The sequence below is a fragment of the Hippichthys cyanospilos genome, chromosome 1 (genome assembly GCF_059441005.1).
Source record: "Hippichthys cyanospilos isolate Australia breed blue-spotted pipefish chromosome 1, RoL_Hcya_1.0, whole genome shotgun sequence".
NCBI lineage: Eukaryota > Metazoa > Chordata > Actinopteri > Syngnathiformes > Syngnathidae > Hippichthys > Hippichthys cyanospilos.
Genome location: NC_142369.1, coordinates 13,546,089 through 13,570,121, shown reverse-complemented (window position 1 = coordinate 13,570,121; position 24,033 = coordinate 13,546,089). Strand labels below are relative to the sequence as shown.

The 24,033-nt window shown below is 41.0% G+C and overlaps 2 protein-coding genes across 3 annotated transcripts; one reads left to right on the top strand and one right to left on the bottom strand.

The window, feature by feature from the left end:
* Positions 1-1,582: 1,582 nt before the first annotated feature.
* LOC148429326 (uncharacterized) lies at positions 1,583-16,270 on the top strand. 2 transcript variants are annotated; one of them, XM_088420984.1, is made up of 13 exons: positions 1,583-1,724; positions 2,965-3,113; positions 3,412-3,563; positions 3,635-3,788; positions 4,219-4,372; positions 4,444-4,562; positions 4,940-5,104; positions 5,209-5,322; positions 6,083-6,506; positions 6,921-7,081; positions 13,348-13,417; positions 13,492-13,663; positions 14,640-16,270. In XM_088420984.1, the coding sequence occupies exons 2-13, from the start codon at positions 3,035-3,037 to the stop codon at positions 15,072-15,074; spliced, it is 2,199 nt and encodes a 732-aa protein (XP_088277110.1). In that variant the 5' UTR covers positions 1,583-1,724; positions 2,965-3,034; the 3' UTR covers positions 15,075-16,270. The 2 variants fall into 2 exon arrangements, with proteins under 2 accessions (XP_088277110.1, XP_088277101.1); XM_088420975.1 differs by having other exon boundaries at positions 3,385-3,563.
* ptgs1 (prostaglandin-endoperoxide synthase 1) lies at positions 15,788-23,519 on the bottom strand. The gene is made up of 11 exons (XM_088420995.1): positions 23,403-23,519; positions 23,239-23,304; positions 21,924-22,040; positions 21,425-21,565; positions 21,145-21,288; positions 20,880-21,061; positions 18,697-18,780; positions 17,963-18,209; positions 17,603-17,889; positions 17,377-17,524; positions 15,788-17,113 (listed from the first exon to the last, which is right to left on the bottom strand). Exons 1-11 carry the CDS (start codon positions 23,416-23,418, stop codon positions 16,767-16,769), a joined length of 1,779 nt encoding a protein of 592 aa, XP_088277121.1. The 5' UTR covers positions 23,419-23,519; the 3' UTR covers positions 15,788-16,766.
* Positions 23,520-24,033: the final 514 nt, after the last annotated feature.

The following is a 24,033-nucleotide window of genomic DNA, read 5'->3' as shown; positions in this document are numbered from 1 at the left end:
GGGTGTGGGAGAAGTTTAATGAGGCTATGGAAAACGACTTCCGAATGGCTTTGAGGAAATTCTGGTCCACCATCCGGCATCTCAAGAGACACATTTGTATACAAGCAATTAAAAAGTCAATTTTGCCTAGTTTATCCATATTCTATCATCTCAACCCCAAATGACAAAACTGAGTCTATAACTAAGAGCATGCAGCTCCATATTACTGCAAACATTTTGGCTCAAAATTTGAAGAAAAAAAAAGCCCTGTGCTCTCAAATAACTCCAGCACTTAAACTCAATTCGGAACATTGTAAATCTGCAGCAACACTGACATCCTTGAGTGACCAGGTCACCTCATTACAAACACATGAGGTACCGATGAAATCCAATACAAAAGCTTACATTAAAAAAAAAAAAATCAAAAGCTGACAATGTATATGTGACAATATTTAACAATATATTTCCTGGTCAGTTCGGTTGTAGTTTGCTGTGGTTCCAAATTCTGTAGGTGAATACAGTAGGGTAGCTGCAGCTCCTTTGCCAGCGCTGAGGCTGTTTGATGTTGTCCTCAACCCAAGCAAGCGTGTGACATTCTACCTTTGTCTGCTTTTAATTAAAATCAGCACTGGGCCAGCATAGATTATAAATGGCTGCATTTGTACTTTCAATTTCCATGCCATTATGCTGAGCACGCCGGCAGCCATTTCCATTTGCAAGGCAGCGGGAAACAAGTGCGATCAGGGAAACGCACACTTTTTTTTTTTTTTCCTTTAACATTTTATGCTGATAATAAAAGTTATAGAACACATGAAGACAGAAACAGAGATGTGCCGTGAGTCCACTTGAATCAAATAATTGTCTGTCCCTTGTGCAAGGTGCCAATAAGGGCCATTAAGCCTCATTAGGCCCCCATCATTACCCTACTTTTAATAAGAAAGCCATGCAAAGTGCTCTTAAACTAATGAGCGCCAGCATGGATCGCAAAATGAGCATTAATGGGCAACTCGGGATAAAATCTTGGTCGATTCGATGGAGGGGTGAGTTGTAGGTAGTTAAGTAGGCAGATGGGTAGGTAAGTCGATGAGGAGGTAGGGGGATAAATAGCTAGGCAGGTATTCACATTGGCAACAGGTTAGGTAGGTACAAAGTTAGGTAAGTAGGTAGCTAAATTGTGAGGTGGTAGGGATGCACAATTAATTGAATGAGCACATAACGATATTGCGAAATGCAATTTTCAAAACAAAAAGACAATTTAAAATAAAATCTGCTTCTTTCATTTGCATGTTAAAAATATATATTTTATATATTTATTTCTGTAGTGACAAGGTACTGTTCTCTGTGCCCAAAAAGCACGGTACTTAGTGTAGTACTATAGTACTGCTCACTAGATTAAATTAATAGTTGGTCAACAGGTATATTCAGGTGTCATTTGCCAGCCCAATTAAGAAATTGTACCAATTGTACCAATTTTTTCTCATAAATTTAGGTCTCCACATCTTTTTTGCATTGTGTAGATACATAAAAGAAGCGCTTACAAAGGAGCGCTTCTTTTTTGTGCTTCAGCATTACAGCTGTTGGCTTTGAACGAACACTCGTATCTGAGTGTGTGCGCGTATGTGTGTGGCAGCTGTTTATTGGCGCCCTCTCAATGGCTGAGTGCATCATGAGGACAGAGGGTCTGCACACAGAAGGTCTACACAGCGGGTCCACAAAGACCACACGTGCATCGACTTCAGTATTTGGTAAGTATTCAGTTATTACTAGTGTCCATGCATTTTGTGTACCGTGTGTGTAATATTATTATGATCAATACAAATCAATGGTAGATGCTGCAGTCAATACACATAGGTACAGTGAGTGTTCATAAGGAGGATTTCCAATTAGCAAGAGATGTTATTGACATGCTAACAAGTCTAAATGATTTTGTGAGCTTTGTGAGTCATACAAATAGACGCCCACACACGCTTAGTGTTAAGATTGCAGCCACCAGACGAGATGACTCAAGAGCAACAATGCTTGTCTCGTTTTGTGAGTCAGCAACTATTGTACGAGTTGTGTGAGGACACGCAATGTTGTGTTGCCTTGTGAGACTTTATATGCATTCACTCACACATCCTTGTCGCCTGTTTGGCTATCTACTCCAACATATTAATGGTTCACGCACTGACTAACTCGTGTTTTCACCCAATCAGGCAGCAATATATTCACTCACTGATCAATCCATCCTTTCAGCATCCATTTATTTGCCCATCTAAATGTCTGTCAGTCCTTCTGTCCATCCATCCATAAGTCCTCTTATCATTCATTCATTCATTCACTCATTCATCTATACACCCCCTTATCATTCATTCATTCACTAATTCATCTATACACCTCCTTATCTATCCTCATCCATCCATCCATCCATCCATCCATCCATCCATCCATCCATCCAGACTCACTTCTTCACCATCACCAATTCATCTTCAATCAAGCCCTCCTGAGCTAGATCAAAACTGTGCCTTCTTCAGTGTCATGCTAATGGAGCATTACATAAGACAAAGTGTGCTTGCCATGTGCACCATCCCTTACATGGTCATGGCGAGAGCGCCATGAAAGCCTATAGGATCAGACGCCAGGCAAAGAGAAGATGTTGATGTTGGGGGTACAAAGCCTGGCTATTTTGTTTCATCTCATTTCCATTGAGGGCACAGTTCACAGTGTGCTCTATAAAGTGCTTGGCCTTTCACCCACCAAAAGGGACAGAAAGGGGGTGGAAAGTGAGGAAGGGGCCCGAGAAAAACGAAAAAAAAAAAAAACCCACACGAATCAATGGTAGTGGTTTTGTGGATAATAAGACATTTTCTCAGCCAAAATATGTTTTTGAGTCATTAATTCAACGTGAAAGAAAAAGGAATTGCAGGTCTTGAGTGTTTATAACGGCCTTTAATTTGATCTATTAGTTGATGAGTTTGGCTGGTCATTGACGTTTGACCTCTACAGTGCATATGTTTCGACATGGACACAATGGCTCAAACTTGGTGGTGGTTTCCTGACGGTGTTCTGCAGTAGGATGCGCATCTGCCTTCCACAGATGATTCCCGGCTTGTGTTTGGTTATCCTGTCCAGTCTGACAGTCTCTTCCAAACTGGGTGAGTTTTGGATTTTTCTTTTTTTGTTCATCTTTATTTTATTTTGAATATTGTTCTTTAATTTCAGTCAGTTTTAAGGTGTTTTTAGAGCAATTTTTTAATGCTTCATTTGAGTTAAATTTGCATTCGTTTTGGTCTTTTTTTTTTTTAAACTAAGGTATTTGAAGTATTTGTTAAATGCAAGATAAAAGAAGTGGTTCCAAAGTATTGTGGTAGAAAGTAAACTGCAATTACTGACACAATACTGATAGGAGTACCATTTTGCACGCAGGTGATACGGATTCTGGTGTTTCATCAGGTATGGAGGAGGTTTTCTTCGGTCCACAGGATCAGATAGTCAAAGTAGGAGAGGAGGCCTCCTTCCGCTGCGTGTCCGGCGAAAGCTCGCCGCCCGCCACAATCCTGTGGATCAAAGATGGCAGCGTGGTCACCACAGGGAGGCAAAGCCAGGTACTGCATGAACTTTTGGATTGAAAATCGTCTTAGTTTTTGTAAAAAAAATTTCCCCCCGTTCCTTTCAGGGAGAATACGGAGGCGGACGTGAGAAAAAGATGTCGGGAACGCTTCGTCTGGTCAACGTGAGTGTGGAGGACGGCGGTGTGTACACTTGCCAGACCGTCAACCCTTTACTCAACATCAGCAGGAATAGCAGGCCGGCCAAGCTCACTGTGCTCGGTACTCAGTCTAATTTCATATTTTCCTCCTTTCTGCCAGTTTGCCAGTAGGGAGAGAACAAGTACAAAATCAAAATCATCATTTCATGTGAACACTGATTTAAAACATAGACCTGGTTTGAAACCCTAATATGAAACCTTAACCCTGTCTCGAAATCCTGATTTTAAACTATAATGAATGATAAACTGTAATATTTTAAACTATAATATGGACCTTTGCTTGAAGCCTTGAACCTGATTTTAAACCCCGATTTGACTGTGAGATTTGAAACCCAACTTTGAAACTCGAACTGGGCTTGAGACGCTCATGTGAAAGTCTAACCCGGGCTTGAAACCTTCATTTAAAACTGTAACCCAAGGTTTGAAACCGTACTTTGGAGCCTTCTCCAGAGGCACGAGAGGGCTACTGTCATCACAATTTCCTGATCTAGTCGCACCGTCAGTGACCTTGCGACCCCCCGCCTTAACTGTGGCCCTGGGGGGCCGAGCGTCTCTGCAGTGCGAGGCGTCGGGCGACCCCCCGCCGACCCTCAGCTGGCTAAAGAGAGGACACTCCAAACTAACAGGGGCCAAGATGACCAGAGGGTAAATTGTTGTCGTCGCTTTGTGTTGTTTTGGAGAGATTCTAAGATTTGAACGGGATTTTTCTCACCCAGAGCGAGGAATGCCACGCTCCGCATCGAGTCGGCTCACGGCTACGACGAAGGAACATATGTGTGCGAAGCCTCCAACGCGCTCGGTCGCAGTCGAGCCACCGTCACTCTCACTGTCGCGGGTACGAGCTCCTATTCTGCCTAGTAACAAGTGACAAAATAGGCCAAGCAATTTGTAACTCAGAGAAAGAGAAGTGTAAAATTGTGACTTTTTTTTTAAACTGTTTGTATTTTACCCAGCAAACCACAGCTTTAACACAATATTTTCATGTAATGTATGTAACTTCTATTTTTAATAAAACCAACAAAAAAAGTCGTAAAAAATTTAACTTATCTTAAATGTTTTACTTTTCAAAGTCCCCTTTTAAAACTGATCTTCCCTGTATCATTTGGACTTGTCTTGATAAAAATCTGTATATCATGGAGGAACCTTCTTTTCATGAAAATACCACTTGTACTATATTTCCAGATTTATTTTTCATTAAATGATGTTTCCCAGTGAGTCCCGTTATGGTGAACAGCGTGGAGCGGGTGGCCTGCAGGCACGGGGGGTCGGCTATACTGCCCTGCGTGGCAGTTGGGGTCTTGCCTATTTGGTATGTTTGGACCAGGGACCATGAAGCAAAAACCCCCATTAGGACCTCTGACAGGATTCACATCGATGGTGAGTTCAATAATGCACACCCTCCTTGTAATCATAACGGCAATCAAATATTCACAGTATACGTATTACATGTTGGTATATAAAAGAATATGTCATCCTTCCAGAGGATGGCGCTCTGCATTTCTCCAGTGTGAAGGCGTCAGACGCAGGGGACTACTTTTGTACGGCGGAGAACAGAGCAGGACGACAACAGACCCGCACCATCCTCATGGTCATGGGTAGGCTGGAGCACTGGAACCCTGGCTTCAAACCATTCTTTGAAGCCCCGACTGGAATGGCTGACCCAGGATCAAGGATGAAGATTTCATAGAATTGAAAGCATTCATAAAATTTGGGTTCAAAACCAGGGTTGGGATTTGAAAATGCTCCTAATTAGGGTTTTCAAGTTAATGTTTTGAGACAGGGTTAGGGATTTAAACGAGGGCACATAGTTAGGGTTTCAAACCTGGGTTAGCGTTTCATGTCAGCTTTAGGGAAGGATGCCAGATTTAAGGTTTCAAATGAAGGTTTGTTTCCAAACAGTGTTTGAAACTCGGGCTTCAAAATAAGGTTAAAGTTTGAAATTGGGCGGGATGACGCTTTCAAATCGAACAGGATGAAGGTTTTCATTTAGCCTTTCAAGAAATGTTTTTGCTTTAAAACAATGTTTGGGTTTCGAATTAGGGTATCAGGGCAAAATCATAGGTTTTCAAGATTGCTTCAGGATTTCAGATTTCAAAGCTGTGTTAGAGTTTAAAACATCCAGGTTCCAAATCACATGTGACATATGAAAAATGATTTTTTTGATGACAAATATGAGTGAATAAACAAAAATCCAAGCAAGTGTCAGGGTGTCAATCAGGAGTTTGGGGTTTCAAACTGTCAACTGAAGTTATGGTTATGTGTTCAAAGTAGATTTCAAACCAGGATTAGGATTACAAAATTCAGTTGAACTTTTGATTGGATGTGAAAACTGACCTCTCTCATTACTGCTTTCAGGCTCCTCGTTCTCATCCCCATCATTGTCTCCACAACTCCAGTCCACGGGTATCTCTCGTGGCCAGGCTCTGGTGACTCAGGTGCAGCCTCCCGTGCTGCCACCTTCTCCATACCCCAACTTTCAACTGGAGCTTCCTCAGCAGCCCGAACCCCAAACGGATGCTCGCCCCACCACGCAAGCATTCACCCGCCCACCTCGCACCCGAGCGACCAAATCTTCTCCAATTCATCTTGAAAATTCCCTTCAAAAGCCCCCTTCTGTGCAGAACCGTCCTCCTACGACGAAGCCTGCAGAGGTCCGAGGACTCAATGGTTCTGGTGGGCAAAATGTTAGCCAGCAGGATCAATCGGTGGAATCGTCGAAGGTGGAATATGAGGAGCAGAGGAACACATCGCAGTCACCTATGACCAGCAACGATCCTCGGTGGGTCAACACCACACATCATCATTTAAAATACCGGTACTGTGTCAATATGCTGTAACCTTGGCTTGAAACCCTGTCTTGAAATGTTTCTTTCAAACTCTAACCCGAGTTTGAATCTTGAACTTGAAAACAATACCCTGGGTTAGGATTGTCAAAATAAACGTCAGCATGTGCGTTTTAAAGTACAAAAACAACCTGTTTTAGGCCCTCAAACAGTCAAGGATTCAAAATTGGACTTTGGGTCAGAGTTAGGGTTTCAAAGTCATATTTGAAGCATGGGTTAAGGTTTCAATTAAGAGTTATAATTTAAACCCTTTAGTTTATCCACTCAAAACCTTTTTCACAATCTACAGGACGCGTTGCAGCGATGCATCACTTTTTTAACTGATACCTGCCTTCTTGTCTGTTTTCTAGCTCTATTGTGACTCCGCAATCGCCTTCGTGGCTGCCTGTCCTAGAAAAACACGATGTGCCTATCGTAGTCGGTGTTGGCGTGTCGCTAGCCTTCATCTTCATCACCGTGGCCTTCTACTCACTGGTTCAGAAGAACGAGCCGGCACCCACTGGACGTGCAGGTCAGGAACTGCAAAAATATGGATAACTTTGCCTTTAAGGTTGATTCAGTAAAAAGGGTTGAGGTATCAGTTTGACTCAATGGCAATGGGTCCAGTAAATGAAAAAAGAAGGCTATACTGTATTTGAAGGCTTTCAAGGTGTGGTCATGAAGAATCGTAGCAGGTGTATTACTTCAAAAAATCAGTGACAAAAGGAGAACATTTTTTAAGGACTTCAGCAGATGAGGAATAATAAGGAAGTGTTTTTGTAAAGTACTGTATCTTGCAAAAGTGGCAGAAGAAGGCTGCATTTAAAGGCCTTCCATTAGTTTTCCTAAACGAAAGTAGCAGTACATCCCTTCAAAAATAAACCACAAAAAAGACCATATTCAGTGGCTCTCAATGGTTGCCTATAGAGGGTAGGGGCACTTTCAAATATCTTGAAAAATGGTAAAAGAAAGCAACATTTGAGGGCATTTAAAAGAAGGCAGTGGGGCTCTCTGAAGAGAATATTGTAACATAACCTGCAATGTCAAAAAAGGATGCATTTTTGGGAACAACATTCCGGGGGAGACCATGAAGGCTCGTTTTGTACGCTTGAAAAAAGAATTTAGAAGGACGTATTTGAAGACCTGGGATGAGCTCGATTGGTGCCACGTGTAGTATTTTGTGCATGGATAACCAGAAAAACCTGAAAAACGCGTTATTTTGCGAGCTCCTGATTCCCGGCATACGTATTCGGGCAAGCCAGCAAAGCTGCTCTGCAATCCGACAAAATGAAGATCGTCCTTTTGGCGCTGTGTAGTTCCTTCGTGTTTTTGCGTGCTCGAAGCGTGCCTGTCGACCCCGCGACCTACTGCCAAAGTTGCTTACTCGCAGCCAAAGAATTTGAGACAAGGGTGCAAGCTGTTCGTCCTCGAAAGCGGCGTGCGGTTATTGACGAACTTTTGCTTGACAACGGGGTGTGCAACAAGCTGCCTCCCAGCGAGGGTTTCCGCGGAGACAGGCTGGCTTTTGCCTGCAAAGAACTCTTCGATTCCCACTACGAGGACTTCTATTTGGCTTTGTTAAGTCGGGGACCGTATCATTTGGACAGTGTCCTTTGCTATCAGACGTCTACGGCGTGTGTAGAGGTGAAAGAAGAATTCGAGGACAAAGGACACATACCTTTTGAGAATACAGAAAAACAAGTTGTGGACAAGCACGCTGATGCTACTTTCAGGGACACCAATGAAGAAGTGGACATTGCTCAGCATGCCCAGTCCAAACCAAAAGACGAGTTGTAAAAAAAACAAAAAACAAAAAAAAAAACATATATGTTATTATGCGAAATGTTTTGTGCCGACCTAATTGTGGATCATTTTTTTTCTGTACCACTATAAAATGAAACATCAAAACATTGCATTTGTATCTGTTCATTCCATTTGTGGCCTTTGTGACAGCTGTGTGTGTCATTTCATCTACATACAGGTCGGAACACCATACAAATAATAATTAAAAAGCAATGAATAAATAAATAATTGAATAAATCATAAATAAAATAAATTACTCTATACGTACAGTATTGTAAAGTACTGTACAATACTATTGTTTTGCCCCGTTTTGCCCCCCGTTTCGTCAGATAAACTTTATTCTTGCACTGCATTTTATTTTGTAGGGAACTCTGGTTTTGAAGGAATCAATAATGGCATGAGTGACCCTGCAAAAAATATCAGAAGAAAACTGTATTTGAAGGCATTCTCAGTATCAGGTTCAGGCAACCTAAAATATTTAATAAGCAACAAACAAGAAGGCAGACAAGGGCTTTTTACTTGCGAGGAGAGCAGACAGAGATGTGTATCCTTACAGATCTCTTACCGTTCTGGCAACACTTTTGTCCTCTCCTCTGTTATTTGTAAGGACTAGCCCTAGTTCCAAAACCACTTGCTGCCCTGAAAGCTTAGGGGAGATATTGCAGCGTCAAAGTAACAATCAGTTTGTCATGGCGGGGCATGGCGGTTTGAGAAGGTGCGGGATGCGGAAAAGGTGGAACCAATAAAATGCAGGACTGACTGGGGTGGTCTCAAGTGAAGGGCGATTTAATAACAAAGGCAGGGTTGAAAGAATCGAAAAATACAGAGTACAAACCAAAAACGTTAAACTGAAGCTGACTGGGGGCGACAAGGAACAGGAGGCAGCACGGGAAGGAGGGCAACGCGAGGCAAGACGGCGAGGGGAAGACGTACAAAGACCCGACAAGGGATGAGGCAAAACACTGGGGCTTAAATACTAACAGAACTAATGAAAACGCGAGACACCTGGGAACAACAAGGGGCGGGGTAGGTGACTGGAGGACACACACGGGCGACAGGTGAGGTTGATTACAGTAATGACACGCGGAGGAAAACACAGTGAACCTATAACTTAAACTAAACCACTCAAAACCCACAACAAAACACAGACAGATCATGACACAGTTTCTGTTTGTGGGGGACTTAGGTGGAAATCAATATAATATCAGTCCATGCAATCACTGCTATTAGGAACATGAACCCGCACTGTTCCATCCTATGATTACTTCATTGTGCCTGTTATTAGGTCGTCATGCCTGCGATTAGGTCCTTAGGTCATCATGCCTGTGATTCATTCCAGCTGCAGACATGACAACTCCAACAGGAAATATCCATGTCAACCAGTATACTGTACATGTTACAGAAACAAAATAGGTTGGTATTTGATGGAGCCCTGTGAGTTGTTGTAAAAGGCAATAATGGGGTCATTTATGTTGGAACAATGCCCAAAGTAATGCAGCATTTTAAGGCAAACGAACAATAAGTTGTTACTTTGAATGCCCTTAGCTGGTTGCCAACATAGCGTTAGTGTAGTAATGCATCCTGTTGCAAAAGATTAAAAAAAGAAAAGAAAAGAAAGGTACTTGAAGGACCTTTATGGGTCGCTATAAAAGGTAGTAGAGGAGGAAATGTTTCTTGGACCAATGCCAAAGGAAAGTTGCTTTTGAAGACATTCAAGGGTGTGAATGAAAAATGGTAGCAATGAAGGTCTTCAGGCCATTTGGAGGATTTTTAAGGCCAGTCTAGAAGGACAGCAGCAGAGTATTGTTTAGAATTTAAATACAGTAATTCGTTATTTGGAGGTTTTCAGGGTGTTGCTATAAAAGGCTGTAGTGGAGTAATGCATCCTATTAAAATGTCGCAGAAAAGCTGCATTTGAAGTGAGGCATGAAAGATGGTAATAGAGTGGAAGTCAGTATTTGGTCTTCAGTTTTTGCTATAAAATGAATTATCCTGCAAAAATGTCAAAAGAATGCTACATTTGACGGCATACTAAGGTTGGTTTAGTTGGAGAATAGTGATGAATCATCCACAAAACAAACCATGTATGAAGCCCGCATTTGAAGTCCTGCAATGTTTGCTTATGAAGCACGCTAGCTCTGTGTCTTCTCTTCAAAAGTAAGCGACAAAAGAAGCAAAAAATGCCACAGAAACCTGTGCACCGAAAATCAAGATAAAGGGTTAACATTATTGAACAGTATTCAATGAACGGTTAAGAGGACCGGTTAAGAGGAAACCAGAAAAACCTGAATAATGTGTTTTAATGTCAGCTGCTGATTTTCTGCATACGCACTCACAAGTGCTCTTTGTCAGCCAACATGGGTGCTCCGCAATCTTGCACCACGGCGACACTTCTTTTGGCGCTCTGTTGCTGTTTGGCCCGCCGGGACGCTCGCGCCAATGACATCGAAATCGACCCCGAGACCTACTGCGACACTTGCCTCCTGGTGGCGCAAGAGTTTGACGTTGCGATGCGGGTGCCCTCGGCCCGGCGCCGCAGGATCGCGATCGACGATCTCATCATCGGCATGGTCGTGTGCAACAAAATGCAAGCCGGCGCAAGTTTGATCAAAGACAAGATGACGGTCGCCTGCGAGAAACTCCTCGATTCGCACTACGATGACTTCTACACTGCTTTCATGCTGGGCAGAAGGAACAGGGTGGACCTCCTCCTTTGCTACGAGAAGTCCGACGCGTGTGTGGGTGTGAAGGAACCAGTGAAGGACGATGGGAAAGACCCCTTGCGGGACGGCGCAGGCAAAGCCAAGCCCAAGAAAAAAAAACTTAAGCCTACCAACACGTCCAACGCTGAAAACAATGTATTGAAGAAAGACGAGTTGTGAAAACAGGAGAACTTTTGTTAAACTGCTGATCGTATTAAAACTTCTTGTTGCAACATAATTGATGTGAGTACTCAATCTTTTCCATTGTGAACCCGAAAGAAAATAACAGTGTATCCGTCAATTGAAAGTAGAAAGTAAAATATTGTTAAATCTGTCGAACTGTTATGATTAAAAAATGCCAGGGGTATAAAATGAGCTTTCAAAATAAAAAGGACATCGTACCTGCACTTACTGTAGATGTTGTGGGCGTGTCCACAGACTTGCTCTTAAAACTCAACTGTCATTTTTAAAACACCTATCTTTTGAAAAATACAAAAGCTATTTTATCATATAAGAAATAGCTCAATTTAAATCCTTTGGTGGTTGAATTATTTATCACTGGGTCATTCCGTGACTACTCAACGCTGCAAAAACGACTCTAAAGCAATCGGGCTTGCTCAAAGACATGGTCCACATGCTGGCTGTTGTCAGACTAAAAAAAAAAATTGTCCATGTAGAATTGACATCTTTATTATATAACAAAAAACAAACAAGCCCTACTCAAATATAGGTGAAAAAGGAATGACTCAATATTTTGGTCAATTTGACCCAGCTTTCTGGCTTGTCTTATACCAGTGCTTCTCAAATAGTGGAGTGAGGGGAGGGGGCGAATGACCCCATTGTTTTTGTCATGTGGTGTAATTTTCTTAATTTTTTTTTTAAGTTTCACACACTTTATTTATTTATTTATTTTATATTTTTTTCTGGTTTAGACTAAGCTGTAACCCATATAAATGCTGAAAAAAATAAGTTGTCGAAAGTTTTTTTTTTTTTTTTTTTTTGCATTTTCTTTAGTTAATGTTAAAAACGACAGGTTTAGGTATCCTTTTATAACATTTACAAATAATAATCCTTTTTATTGTCAGCATGTTGAGTGGGGGGACATAAATGGTTTTCTCTTTCCTGAGGGGCTTGGCAAAGTATAATTGCGAAGCACTGTCTTATATACAACAACACACTTTTTTAAAGTTGTTTTGAGCAAAATGATAATAATGTTGGGTCAGGTGGACCCAAACAATGGGCCATTCCTTTTTTTTTCCCCCATCATTGAGTTATATATGACATAGTGTTTTTAGAGTGTTGTATCACCACACACCAAACTCTAAAATGACTTGTGTGAACTGTGGGTGAAAAAAGAAATGACCCAATATTTAGGACAATTTGACCCAACTTTCCGGCTTCTTTTATATACAACAATTTTTTTTGGTTGCTTTGTGCAAAAAATGACAAAACATTGCATCAAATAAACCCAAATATTTCATCTTTTTTTTTTTTTAAACCCATAATTGGGTTATTTTTACTGACTGTTTTTAGAGTGCAGGTGCAGACCCGGTCCACACGCCTGCTGCCAAGTCAGACTGCCTTCTTCTTTTCTACCTGCTTTTCCTTTTGATGCATTGGCCTCTCTACCGTGACATCACTAAACTTAGCACTTCTTCATCCTTCGTCACCTCCAGATGGCCATGGCTTCCTTTTTTTGTCATTGGCCCTAAAATGCAGCCTTTCATGGACACTTTTCCTGTTTAGGTAAAGACATACTGCTACTTTTCTTCACGGCCATGGATGGCTTTCAAATGTGACCTTTATTTCTCTTTTATGGAAGAACACATTGCTATTATATGGCTATATACAAAATGCCTTCAAATGCGGCTCTTGTCATTTACGTTTACGGTTACGCCGCTACTATCCTTCACATTTGGAATGCCTTTAAATGCAGGCTTCTTCTTTTTTCTTTTTTTTAAATGCAGTACTCAGTTTAATTCGCCTTTAAATACCCCCATCTTGTGTACTGAAAAACATACCACTACTTTCTACTTTGGCACATGAAAGCCTTCAGATGCAGCTTTCTATCATGTATTTCTTTTAATGCTACCCATGGAGGGCTTTAAAATGCGGCATTTTTTCCGACCCCATTTTACCGGAAAACCAACAGCTCGAACTCTTCCAACATGGAAGGCCTTCAAGGTGCGGCCTACTTTTCTCTACTACAACAACAAGGCATCGTTTCACAACTCATCATCATTACTTCCTTCAAATGCAGCCTCACAGACACTGCACCCTTTCTGTTTAACAGCCCAGAGGAAACTGGGCGCCCCCATGCGCCACGCAGAACGACTTACCCTGGGACAACCGTATGAAAATCGGTGCGTGGACAAAGCTTCACTCTAAAAGTCCCGCAATATGCATGTTAACCTTGCATTCCATATGCCGCGTGTAGGGCCTTCGAAGACGACGAGTGCTTGGCGGTGACGGAACACAACGCCAACACGTCAGACACCAGAGCTAGACCTTCCAGCTTAAGTCTGGTCACTGTGCAGATGGAGCCCACATGTGAGGAACCCTGCTCAGTAACTGTGGAGACCTACCCTGAGCCTGTCGTGGACACCAAGGTACAACATTGATGGAAAAAGTAGTCGCACTTGCTACAGATACTTGAGTAAAACAAATGGTAAAAGTACAAATCGAGCCAAGCCCTGCATAAAAGTGTTTAAAACATTGAAGCTACCCTTGCTATTATCTGTCACATGTTGGTGAACACTAAAAACATCGCAACAAAAGCAATAATAATTTGGGTTAACTGGGTCACAACTTGTGTTAGTTTGACTCCCAAATTTTGGGTCATTCATTTGACAAGCAAAAATGTCACACAGCACAAATGGCACAGGATTTAGCAAGCTCTGCAAGAGTTTCGTAATGATCCTGGCCCTGCCTTAAAATATTAGCCAAACAAGCCAGCAGTATGTCCCTTAACAAACATGATTTGATTTGATTAAATATCCAACTTTTTTACAGCATTTATACAGGTTAAAGGTTTGTCTACGCAGTAAAAAGCAAGAGGGTCACCCCCCCCCCCCCCCTTCCACTGTTTGAGAAAAAAAATTGTGCTCCGTTTGTCATTCGTCATCAGTCCGCCATTTTATTCAAGCCAAATTACTTTGCAGTCATCAGTCAGTTGTTTTATTTTACCCACATTTCTTTCATCACTTCATCCTAACAAAGTGGGGATTTTACAAATGTTTGCTCATCTGTCTGTGATGGGCAGGACTGAGTGACGAATACAATGACAAACAGCCTCTTTCCGTTACTGCTTAAGTGCATAATCCCAACATTTTTAAAAATGTTATTCTCTATATCATTAGGCAAGACACTTACCATATGCGCCTTGGCCACCAGGGGACATCCATACACAAATAAAATTTGTCCCTTTCCAAATACCTTTTAAATATGTAAAAAAAAAAACAACAAAAAAAAAGAAATTTATGAATAGGTTAATCCACGTGTGCCAAAGTATGCAGGGTGAACTCTACTGCATGCAAAGTGTTTGAGGGCAATCATACTTACTATGAACTTTGACCCCCATCGTAGATTGATCACGCTGAGGAAATTGAGGAGGAGGAAAAGGGCTGCGGTACTCCCAGTACTCTCAATAGTCCCAGCTTGCAGTTAACAGAAGAGGAGTGGCCCAGCATGGGGGCGGACAACCAGAGCCTCTGCCAGGACACCCTGCCCCCCCCATCCTCCTTACCCTCGCCATCGAATTCCCCGACAAACACCGGCCTTCGGTCTTCACTCACCCTGCGCGGGGCCGAGGCTCTGGTGGCCCCCGTCCACCACAGTCTAAGCGTGTCGCATGGGGGCGTCCCACTGGTGATTTCTCACCACGTCTCTGTTGGACCCGCCACCGTGGCGGTGGACGTTCATTTTTACCCGGTGGCCAACAACCCCGGCACGAGCGTTGCAACTTCTACATGGGAGAGCAAGCAGGAGAATGACAAGGCCAGACTCCATCAGAGCAAATGAACTCGTCGTAACCTAGAGGTTCTCAGAACCTTTTGTGTCCTGTAAAAGGAGGGCTTTTTCTGAGGACGCCTTTGAAATTCTACACTCTAAAAACAATTGGGTCAAAAACAACCCAATTATGGATCATATAACGACTGATACAATTTGGGGTTAATTTACCCAATTTACTAACTTGTTTTATACAAAATATATATACCAATTATTGGGTCACTCCTTTTTTGACCCGTAATTATTTTTAACCCAACTTTTTTTTGTATGTGTAGTTTAGGTTCATCCCAAAATGTCACCCCAAACTCCAATATACAGTAAATTATGGGGTGCTAGTTTAACTACTACTTGGTTTAACTACCATGTATATACAAATACAGTACAGAACGCAAATAAAAGATGGCCCAATAGACAAAAGCCTTACTGTACATTTAAAATGGATGTTTTCTATTCGGATTTCTATTTCTATTTCTATTTCTATTTCTATTCGTCATATTTTTTAAGACTAATTCCAGTACCCTTGTGCAAATTCCACTACCCTTGTGTATATTGTTTTGGTTGGCATGAAAAATAACAGAAACAAGCCAAAGACACTGAGGGGGGCATTTTTTTTTAGTTTCACTGTAGTAAAAACCATTCAAGAAGGATCAAAGCGTGAATGAACACCCAATCAATCATTATTCGGATAATGTATTTATCCATTATTTTAACTGCATATTCTCACAAGGGTTGCAGGCGGGCCTAGCAAATTACTGAGATATTTTTTTTTTTTTGCTCACTATGTAAATAAAGTCCTAGTTATACGATTTAAAATGCTATAGTTGCATTTTCAGTAACATCTGATTTCTTTAAAGTATCTTTGCTGCAATATTTTGTACTACTTACATTATCTGACGTTCTATTGCTTTCTTTGAGTTAGTAAACAAAGTTTGAAATGTGCTGTGTATTGAAGGTTTAGCAACCCAGCCAAGGAGTTTTCAAATATTGCAAATTTTACACCAGTGGCATCACGGTTTGTGTCAGTTCAGTGTCACTGTTCCGCTGACTGTTATCTTTTTAAAAAGCCTCAAGGGGGCAACGGGGGGGCTACAACCATGTTTGTATGATGATGCATTCATTAAGTTATTTTTGGTCTTGAGAATATTATATATATCAGAGAAATGATGAAAAAACATTAAATGCAATACTGCTCTGCTTTGCATTTATTTAAGAAAAAAATAAAGGTTAAAATACTTGACTTGAGACTTTTTTGTGGGTCCATTTATAATAGTCTTGCCTAAAACAATAAATTGCATAAAGAAAAGTCGCCACGAGGTCTGAACTTTTTTCCACAAATTTATTTAGCTAAACTCCAGGGTAAGGTAAAAGGGATGATGACTTCTTGAGACTTTTTTGTGGGTCTTTTTATGAACTGTACTTATTTTCATTATGCTTTAGGAGGTGAAAAAGAAAAGAAAAAAAAGCAATGGGTACTAATGAGCCAAATTTTGAGGGAACAACCAAAACGGTGGCCTTTCTTTGTCTTAACAGGCATCTTTTTTTAAATTTGAGTGATGCTGTGAAACCGGTTTTTGGGGGTTAAAATTTTTTTAAAAAGTTAAACGGTTTTAGAGCGTGAATTAAAAAAAAAAAAAACTCCATATGAGTTACCAAGTTGATTTTGTACTACCTTTTCGAGAAGGTGTCTTACTTATCGTCGTCGAGTTAAAGCTCTTCAGTTATCTTGATCTCGAGCTCCTCCTGACGAAGAGGAACTTGGAAGCTGACGTAGGGACACCACTTGGTGTTGAGGCACACCAATTTCTCCAGCGTTGCCGTTTTGACCACGTCGAAGCCCACCTCCCCTCCGAAGGTGCTTGGCTTCCAGTATTCTGGCGAGCACAAGGGGTTGCCCAGCAAGCCCTTGAGGGAAAAGGGGGCACCCATCTCTACCATGCTCTCTCCAAAGATGGAACCGGGTCGAGGCTTCTCCAGGAGGATACCCGGGTAGAATTCCAGGGCATCAATGTGGCCGTAGTACTCCAGCAAACCAGCCGCTATGTCCTCGTCATCTACTTGGAAAAGTAAAAATATTCTTAGCTGAATACATTTCACACATGCATTAATTAGCCTAGTGTAGCATGAAGACTTCTGGTGCTAGCCTAGCATAGCAAAAATACTTTCTGCTTAATCAGGTTAATTTTGATGTGAAATGGAACATGGACTCTGTTCATTTGATTGTAGCAAGAAAGTTATGGCATGGCAGATATACCAACAACAGCTAGCATGCATAGCCTCTATTTTGTAAAATCGCTGGTTTTCTTCTGCCGCGTACCTGTAAACTCTCCGAATGACGTGTAGGGTTTCAAGTTGAACTTTTTCCTGTATTCGTTGAAGGGCTGCATACGATTCTCTCTGGATTCTCGGATGACCATCTCAGAAACTCTGAGCACCGCTTCGTGAGAGTTCCGACCTCCGGATACCTGAAAAGAGAAACAGCAGGACATGTAATAACAGGCAACCAGTACCCGGTAAGAGTCCTTCACATAATCTTCTCGTACTTGTCCCGCTGGTTGGCGTGAAAAGGCCTCCGCTAGCTTCTCCACACCGTAGTGCAAAAGCAGAGAGGTATTGAAGGAGAAGTGCGAGTATGGAATGTTGTCGCCGTCCACATGAAAACTGTCCGGCATCAGTGGGTGCCAGTGGTACAAGTGGCAAAACTCCAGCGCAATTCGATTGCTGTATTGGAAGCGCTGACCGAAGAGCAAGGATGGATCAAACTTCAGTTTGAAAAGGTATCCACTCAGGTGCTGCACGTACTCTTCCAAGATAATTTTGATGATCTCACCTGCAGAGGTGAAAAAAAAAGATGAATTAAAAATAGTGGAGCTCTTCGTAGTTTCCATTAAGTGTGATGTTACCGATGACAATAAGTCTGGCGGTCTGGAAGAGCTGCTCATCATCCCAGCTGGGATGCTCTGACTTGAGAAGATCGCATACTCGATTGTGCTCCCTCAACCACAAAGTGGCATACATGGTCAGGCCCGGAAGCATTCCGAAGAACTCGTGACCGATAGCCAGTTTCTGCTCGGAGGGGAAGCCTGGCGGGTATACCATGTGGACGGGGGCTTCGGAAACTGTCGGGGGGTACACATCGCCGTTCACTAGCTAGGGACACACCAAGTAAAAACCCACAAATTTCATGAAACCGCCACGAACCACATTACTTTCCAAAAAGATATTTGTAAAATCCTTGCATTTGAGGGCGATCACTTTAAACGCAAAGGGTAGATTCTGATTCTGAGTACTCGTCTGTGAATCGTGGGCGTTAGTTACAATTGGAACTCAGAACAAAGGTTTCTCAAAATGAGCCATTGGCCCATTTAATCGGGTTGCAAATTCCTCAAAACAAACTGTAAAATCCATTTGATGTGTGCCTTTGACATTGTCAGGGGAAAACATATTTTCCCAAGTTAGGTCCCGGGGTTGGATCAAGATAAACATGGTCCTAGCTGTAAAACATTCAAACGTCCCAGTCTGCCATCCGCTGCAAAATTCTCATTTGAAATTTTCATCTTAGCTGCATAGGTCAGATATTCATGCTAACAGCTAATGGCAGATGCCAGCAAAAATTTTAACATTTGTTCACATTTACCTGATATTTTAACTTTCCGTCCTTAAGAAGACGAAGTTGCAACTGTCGTGTGAGCGTGATGCCATAAATGTTGCTTGCGTCGACCTGCGAGAAAAAAATAAATAAATATGCCACCTAGACAAACGGGAACATTGCCCTCCACAAATGCTAAATTGAAAGCAAATTGAATTCAGTCACATTGCCTTTGATGCAAAGTTTGGAAATGACCACGACGTGAATGACATGATGCCCAGGATCTGAAAATGACCAATTTTCTGTCTCAAAATTTCATTTGAAGATGACTGTCGCCCTGAATGTAGATGGTGAGAATCTACACAAACAATGTTGTAGTCCAAAATGTAGTACAGTACTGCAGCGCAGCTTTCTTTGAATATAGAGTGTATAGAATGTCTTTATTGTTATACATGTACAGCCTGTATACAAGGACATCAAGGTTTTTTGTGTGGTTTGGGGCTCGTGTTGTAGTCACTAGATGTCTTTTTGGAGCCACTCTCCATCGAAGGACAGAGCTAATTTTGCTAACGCAATTTAGCGTACTTTCTGCCTGGAGGATGAGCAGAACAAGTGGCCGTTATATGCAATTTTCTTATAAAATTAAATCTAACTCTTGTACAAAATTTTGACCATTTTGGGGCTATTTTCTTCTACTGTATATCAATTTTGCAATTTTTGCAGTATTTTGGCAAAGAGATGGCACTCCTGGAGTTGTATGATAACTACTGTATTTCTCCGTGTACAAGTAGACCTCGTACATATAAGAGCCCACCCCCGCCCCTTTTTTTTACTTAAATTTGGGTGAAGTTTACAAAAACGAGAGTATAAGTCTAGCCCTGACTTTAGTGGTTTACACATATCATGGCTGTCCAATGAAAAGAACGTGGCGTGTTATTAAAATCAATCAATAAATCAATCAAATTTTATTTATATAGCCCTAAATCACCGAAGTCTCAAAGGGCTTCACAGAATGAAAAGAGGTCGTACAGAGACATCTTTTCAGTATAGGGTACACAACAGCATCCCCTGTCAAAGCTCCCATGATGACAACAATGACAACATTACGGTACTTTTAGATACATTTTTTCATCGAAAATCGAATAACAAACTGTTGCGATTATGGGGGGTGGAAACGAGACAAATATATGCGCACGTAGATGCAAATGTTGCAACAATCAAACCATTTGAATGTTTTTTTTTTTTTTGACATAGTTGAATATGAATTCATCTAAAACCCCTTAAAGTCATCATCACTATCTAACGAGCCAAATAGCTCCTCCCATTAAAATCCTGGATCTCCTCTCCTTCCTTTTCATTTGCGCAAACATCCTCATAACTTTTCTTCATCTTCGGACCCGTCCAATTTGTTTGAAATGGGGGGGGGGGGGGGGGTGTCTTCGGAGATGATTTGCTGATGATCTTATTTGGGATGTTCCTTACCCGAGTGACGACTGTTGTGAGATCAGAGTGTTTAAGGTTACCCTTCGCTGTTTCTTATGGCGCCTGCCGACATCCATGCCGGCTTGTTCAAGCCCACGTTTAAGGACTGAAGGAGACAAGTCAATCCAGCTTTTCCCTATAATGGTGCGTCACAGTCCGTTGGAAAAACTATCCACACAGCCTCATCGTTGACAACAAAGAGGCAATAAGGCGGCGCTTGACAAAAGTGCATTTAAAAGTACAAACACACGAAAATGGATGCATACTATATTGATTTAGAAGTATATATAACCATTTTAAGCCTTGTAAATGACATGATGACCTATTGACATTCAAATGTTGTTCAAACGGAAAAAATTGTCATGGTTTTGAGTCATGCAGGTATGAGGCACCCCCCAATGGGGGTTGGAAATGAGGGAAAATAACTTGACTTATACACGGAGAAATACAGTAAGTGGTTGAGCCAAGTTGAACTTTGACATGTCACTATCTGGGTGGAATTTCAGCTCCCTAGTGTTTTCTATCAATGTTTTCCCTTTGATATGAAATGTGGTAAAGATCAAAGGACTGGACAAAATACCACATAGGCTAAGGCAACTGGTCTAAATATGAATTCAAAGTCCAACTGCCTTAGACAAGTAGAGGATTATGAGCTACTCTGATGGAAATTTAACTGTCCATAAAAGTTACATTTGAGACAGTCTGACTACAGAGAATCCTGGTCAGCGGTTGAAGCGCTGACAACTCACCCCATGTCCCACACCTTTGGTGAAGCCTCCCCGGACATCATGGTCAGTGTGGAAAAACTGATGGGTGAAATGTTGAGCCATAAAGGCAAACATCACATTGGTTCCCCCAGGAGCTGGCCGGAATTTTTGCCTTCTGAAAAAACGCTCAGCCAACACTTTGGGATCGGGCAAATGGGGCTTGCCTGCAGCCAATAATAATAATAATAATAATAAATGTCAATGTTTTGTGTTATTCCTGCATCGGCCAAGACTTTGGAAGTCTCACCTTTGGTTCCCATGGGTAGAGGACAGTCCTCTGGGATTGGTGGTAGGATGCGAGTGTAGTAAGTGGTGTTGTAGTAGGACTCCCAGCTGAGGTAGCCATACTTGCTGTTGTAAGTCGGGGGGCTGGGAATGAGGTCACTGCGCACTTTAGGGTGATAAAGCACATTGTAGACAAAAAAACAAAACAAACAACATGCAAACTGATGTGTAGCTTTCAAGATTGTCCATTCATTAGCCTTCAGGGGTCCTGAAGCTCTAGCAAATGCTATTTTGTGGCTCACCAGACAAAATTAGTCTCATGAATATATCCTGCAGGAAGGAATTGTTGACTAGGTCCCAGATCCACTGGAAATGTGTCAGGAGGTAGTGGGTCAGTTCTGGGCTGGGTTTTAGCATGAGGCAAGCCCAGGTCCAGAACTCCGCTGGTCATGGGGGAACAAAAAACAACCAAAAAAAACCCCACCACACAAATACTTCAGAACTCTCTTTTTTATATCTAAGTATGTGTTAGCATGTGCAGTGTCAATCAACTGCAATTGTCTGGCTCTTAGTCACTATCTGTGCATCTTTTCTGGCAACCAGGGAGCTCTCACTCTACCAAGTCTTTCTCTTCTGGGTTAACCTTACCTAGGTTTTTGGTTGTCTAGTCAGCAACTTTCTTGCCAGCTATGGCTTGTCTTCCCTTCTGTAGCATCATATGGGTTGGTTGTCTACCCTTGTGCTTTACTCTCCCTTGAGTTTTAGTGACTGAAGCCATTTGTAGAGGACAATTGAACTTACGATGGGTGCAGTTTTCCCCGTAGAAACCGGTGCGGGTGCAGTCGCACTCATAACTTTCGGTGCCAAATCGCACGCAAACCCCTGCGTTGTGACACGGGTAGGAGCAACAAGGGTTGACTGCAAAGGAAGAAAGTGGGAGTAAGTGCATACATGGCATAGGTGCTTGCACTCCATACCCATCCATCCATGGCATCCTCCTGAAAAATCAACTTAAGTACAGTAACAATTTGTCCTTTGTTACTTCCCTAACGTATGCAACACAGGAAGTACACATATCATCAAACCTTTCCAATCATATTTCCAGTGCGCTTCCTGTTTTAACTGTTGGAGGTTTTTGCCAGATAACGACACGCTGCGGCTTTATGGCTTCCTTTTTGAAGCTAAATATAAAAGATAAACATACAGTATGCGTGCCATATTTACAAAACCCTCTCTGTGAGGAGAAGGCGTGCAGTTAAGCACAGGCGAGTGAATGGTCCATTGAGACATGGCATGAATGAAGTTTATCCCGTTAATTTTCAATTTAAATCTGCTTGAATACCGTTGATTTGATCTCTTTTGCATTTTCACACCCACATACAAATATGCAGTACATACATTGTACAGAAATTACACGCATGAATACAAGTCATGAAAGATCTTTTGAACAAATGTGATTTTTTAAAATTTCATTTAATTTTTACTGAAGGCCTGTGAAGTAGCTACAGTAGATAATAGTAATATGAAGAAGTACTACTTTAATTAAAAGTGCCACTACTATATTAATAATAATAATAAAAGTCAGTCATGTAAAATTGATAGTAATACTAAATTTGTATAAAAATGTAATTATTTAAAAAATACTATCACTATACTAAAAATGAATTGAATAAAATGAAAAAAATATAAAATACAGAATGTATACACAATAAAATGACATTAAAATTTTAAATATGAAAAAACATTTTTTTTTCATTTATTCATTATTTCATGTTACAGAATTAATTTTACCAAACATTAACGGATGAAATTAAAAAAACAAAACTAATTTCAAATGAACAATAAAATCATCAAATATGTATGTCTGTTAAATATGACAAAAGAAAATGTTATATATTGGAATAAAGTCGAACCATAAAGCTCATAAAAAACACAACCACAAAGTTGTGCTGTATATAACTGAAAATCTTTTGAAAATTAAAAAAAACTGACAAATTAATTAAAAAGGGCAAATTGTCTAGTTATCAAAGCTAAGTTGAATGAGAAATTAAGAATTCAGTTTGAAAAAAAAAACCCACAATATTTTGAATGATTGAATTTTGTACAAAAAGCTTACCAGCACCATTTGAGCACTCAAGTAGCACCGAGATGATCGACAGCCATGTGGACAACTTGCTTAAATCTAAATATTAGGACCATTTTAGTGTTGAGCAATAGCATCATCATGCAGAATTCTAAATACTAAGCATTATTATTCCTTTCTTTTAAATGAAGCCATACCTCTCATCATCATCATCAAATGTAGAATTGGTGCTGAACCAGGATCTATATCGAGGCAGAAAATGTCTAATTGGTATATTGTTGGTATGGAAGTGGGTGGGGAGATAACACTGTGTACTTCCTGGATGAGACATGGGGAAAAAAAGAAACATTCTTATTATTGAAACAAAACAAACAAACAAAAAACCATCAATGAAGATTTTTGGTGCAAGCCATTTTTCACCTGAAACACTTTTTTCAAAATATGCAGAAGTACCAAAGACTGAAAAACACAGGTCTATCTCTTTGGGATTAAAAAAAAAGTATAGTAAACTGTGCTGTAACATGAATTATACACATACAGTATACAGTATGTGGGCCAGTGTCTGTGTGCTCTGTTGCCACATAGTGGAGAAAGGTTTAATTACACCCCTTGCTAACGGAGTTCTTTGATGATTTACTAATGTGCAGTGGTACCTTGGTACCTGGTCACAACTCATTTGAATTTTACAGAAGTTGTACGAAATACAATTTTAAATGAATAAATAAAATCAAACACTGCTTTTAATCAGTTGTAGAAGGGAATTATACAATAATACTACTATTAATAATTATTATTACTATAAACCATTAAAAATGTTGGAACGAAAAT

What these genes read in the sequence shown, in the direction of transcription:
- ptgs1 (XM_088420995.1), bottom strand. An exon ending in TGAGTGCTCAAATGGTGCTG is followed by an intron (nt 22,041 to 23,238) that starts GTAAGCTTTTTG and finishes CTTCCTTTGCAG; the next exon opens with TCAACCCTTGTTGCTCCTAC. An exon ending in CACGCCAACCAGCGGGACAA is followed by an intron (nt 17,525 to 17,602) that starts GTACGAGAAGAT and finishes TTCTCTTTTCAG; the next exon opens with GTATCCGGAGGTCGGAACTC.
- LOC148429326 (XM_088420975.1), top strand. Translation starts at nt 3,035, where the DNA reads ATGCGCATCTGCCTTCCACAGATGATTCCCGGCTTGTGTTTGGTTATC. An exon ending in GGCCAAGCTCACTGTGCTCG is followed by an intron (nt 3,789 to 4,218) that starts GTACTCAGTCTA and finishes TTCCTGATCTAG; the next exon opens with TCGCACCGTCAGTGACCTTG. An exon ending in ATGACCAGCAACGATCCTCG is followed by an intron (nt 6,507 to 6,920) that starts GTGGGTCAACAC and finishes TCTGTTTTCTAG; the next exon opens with CTCTATTGTGACTCCGCAAT.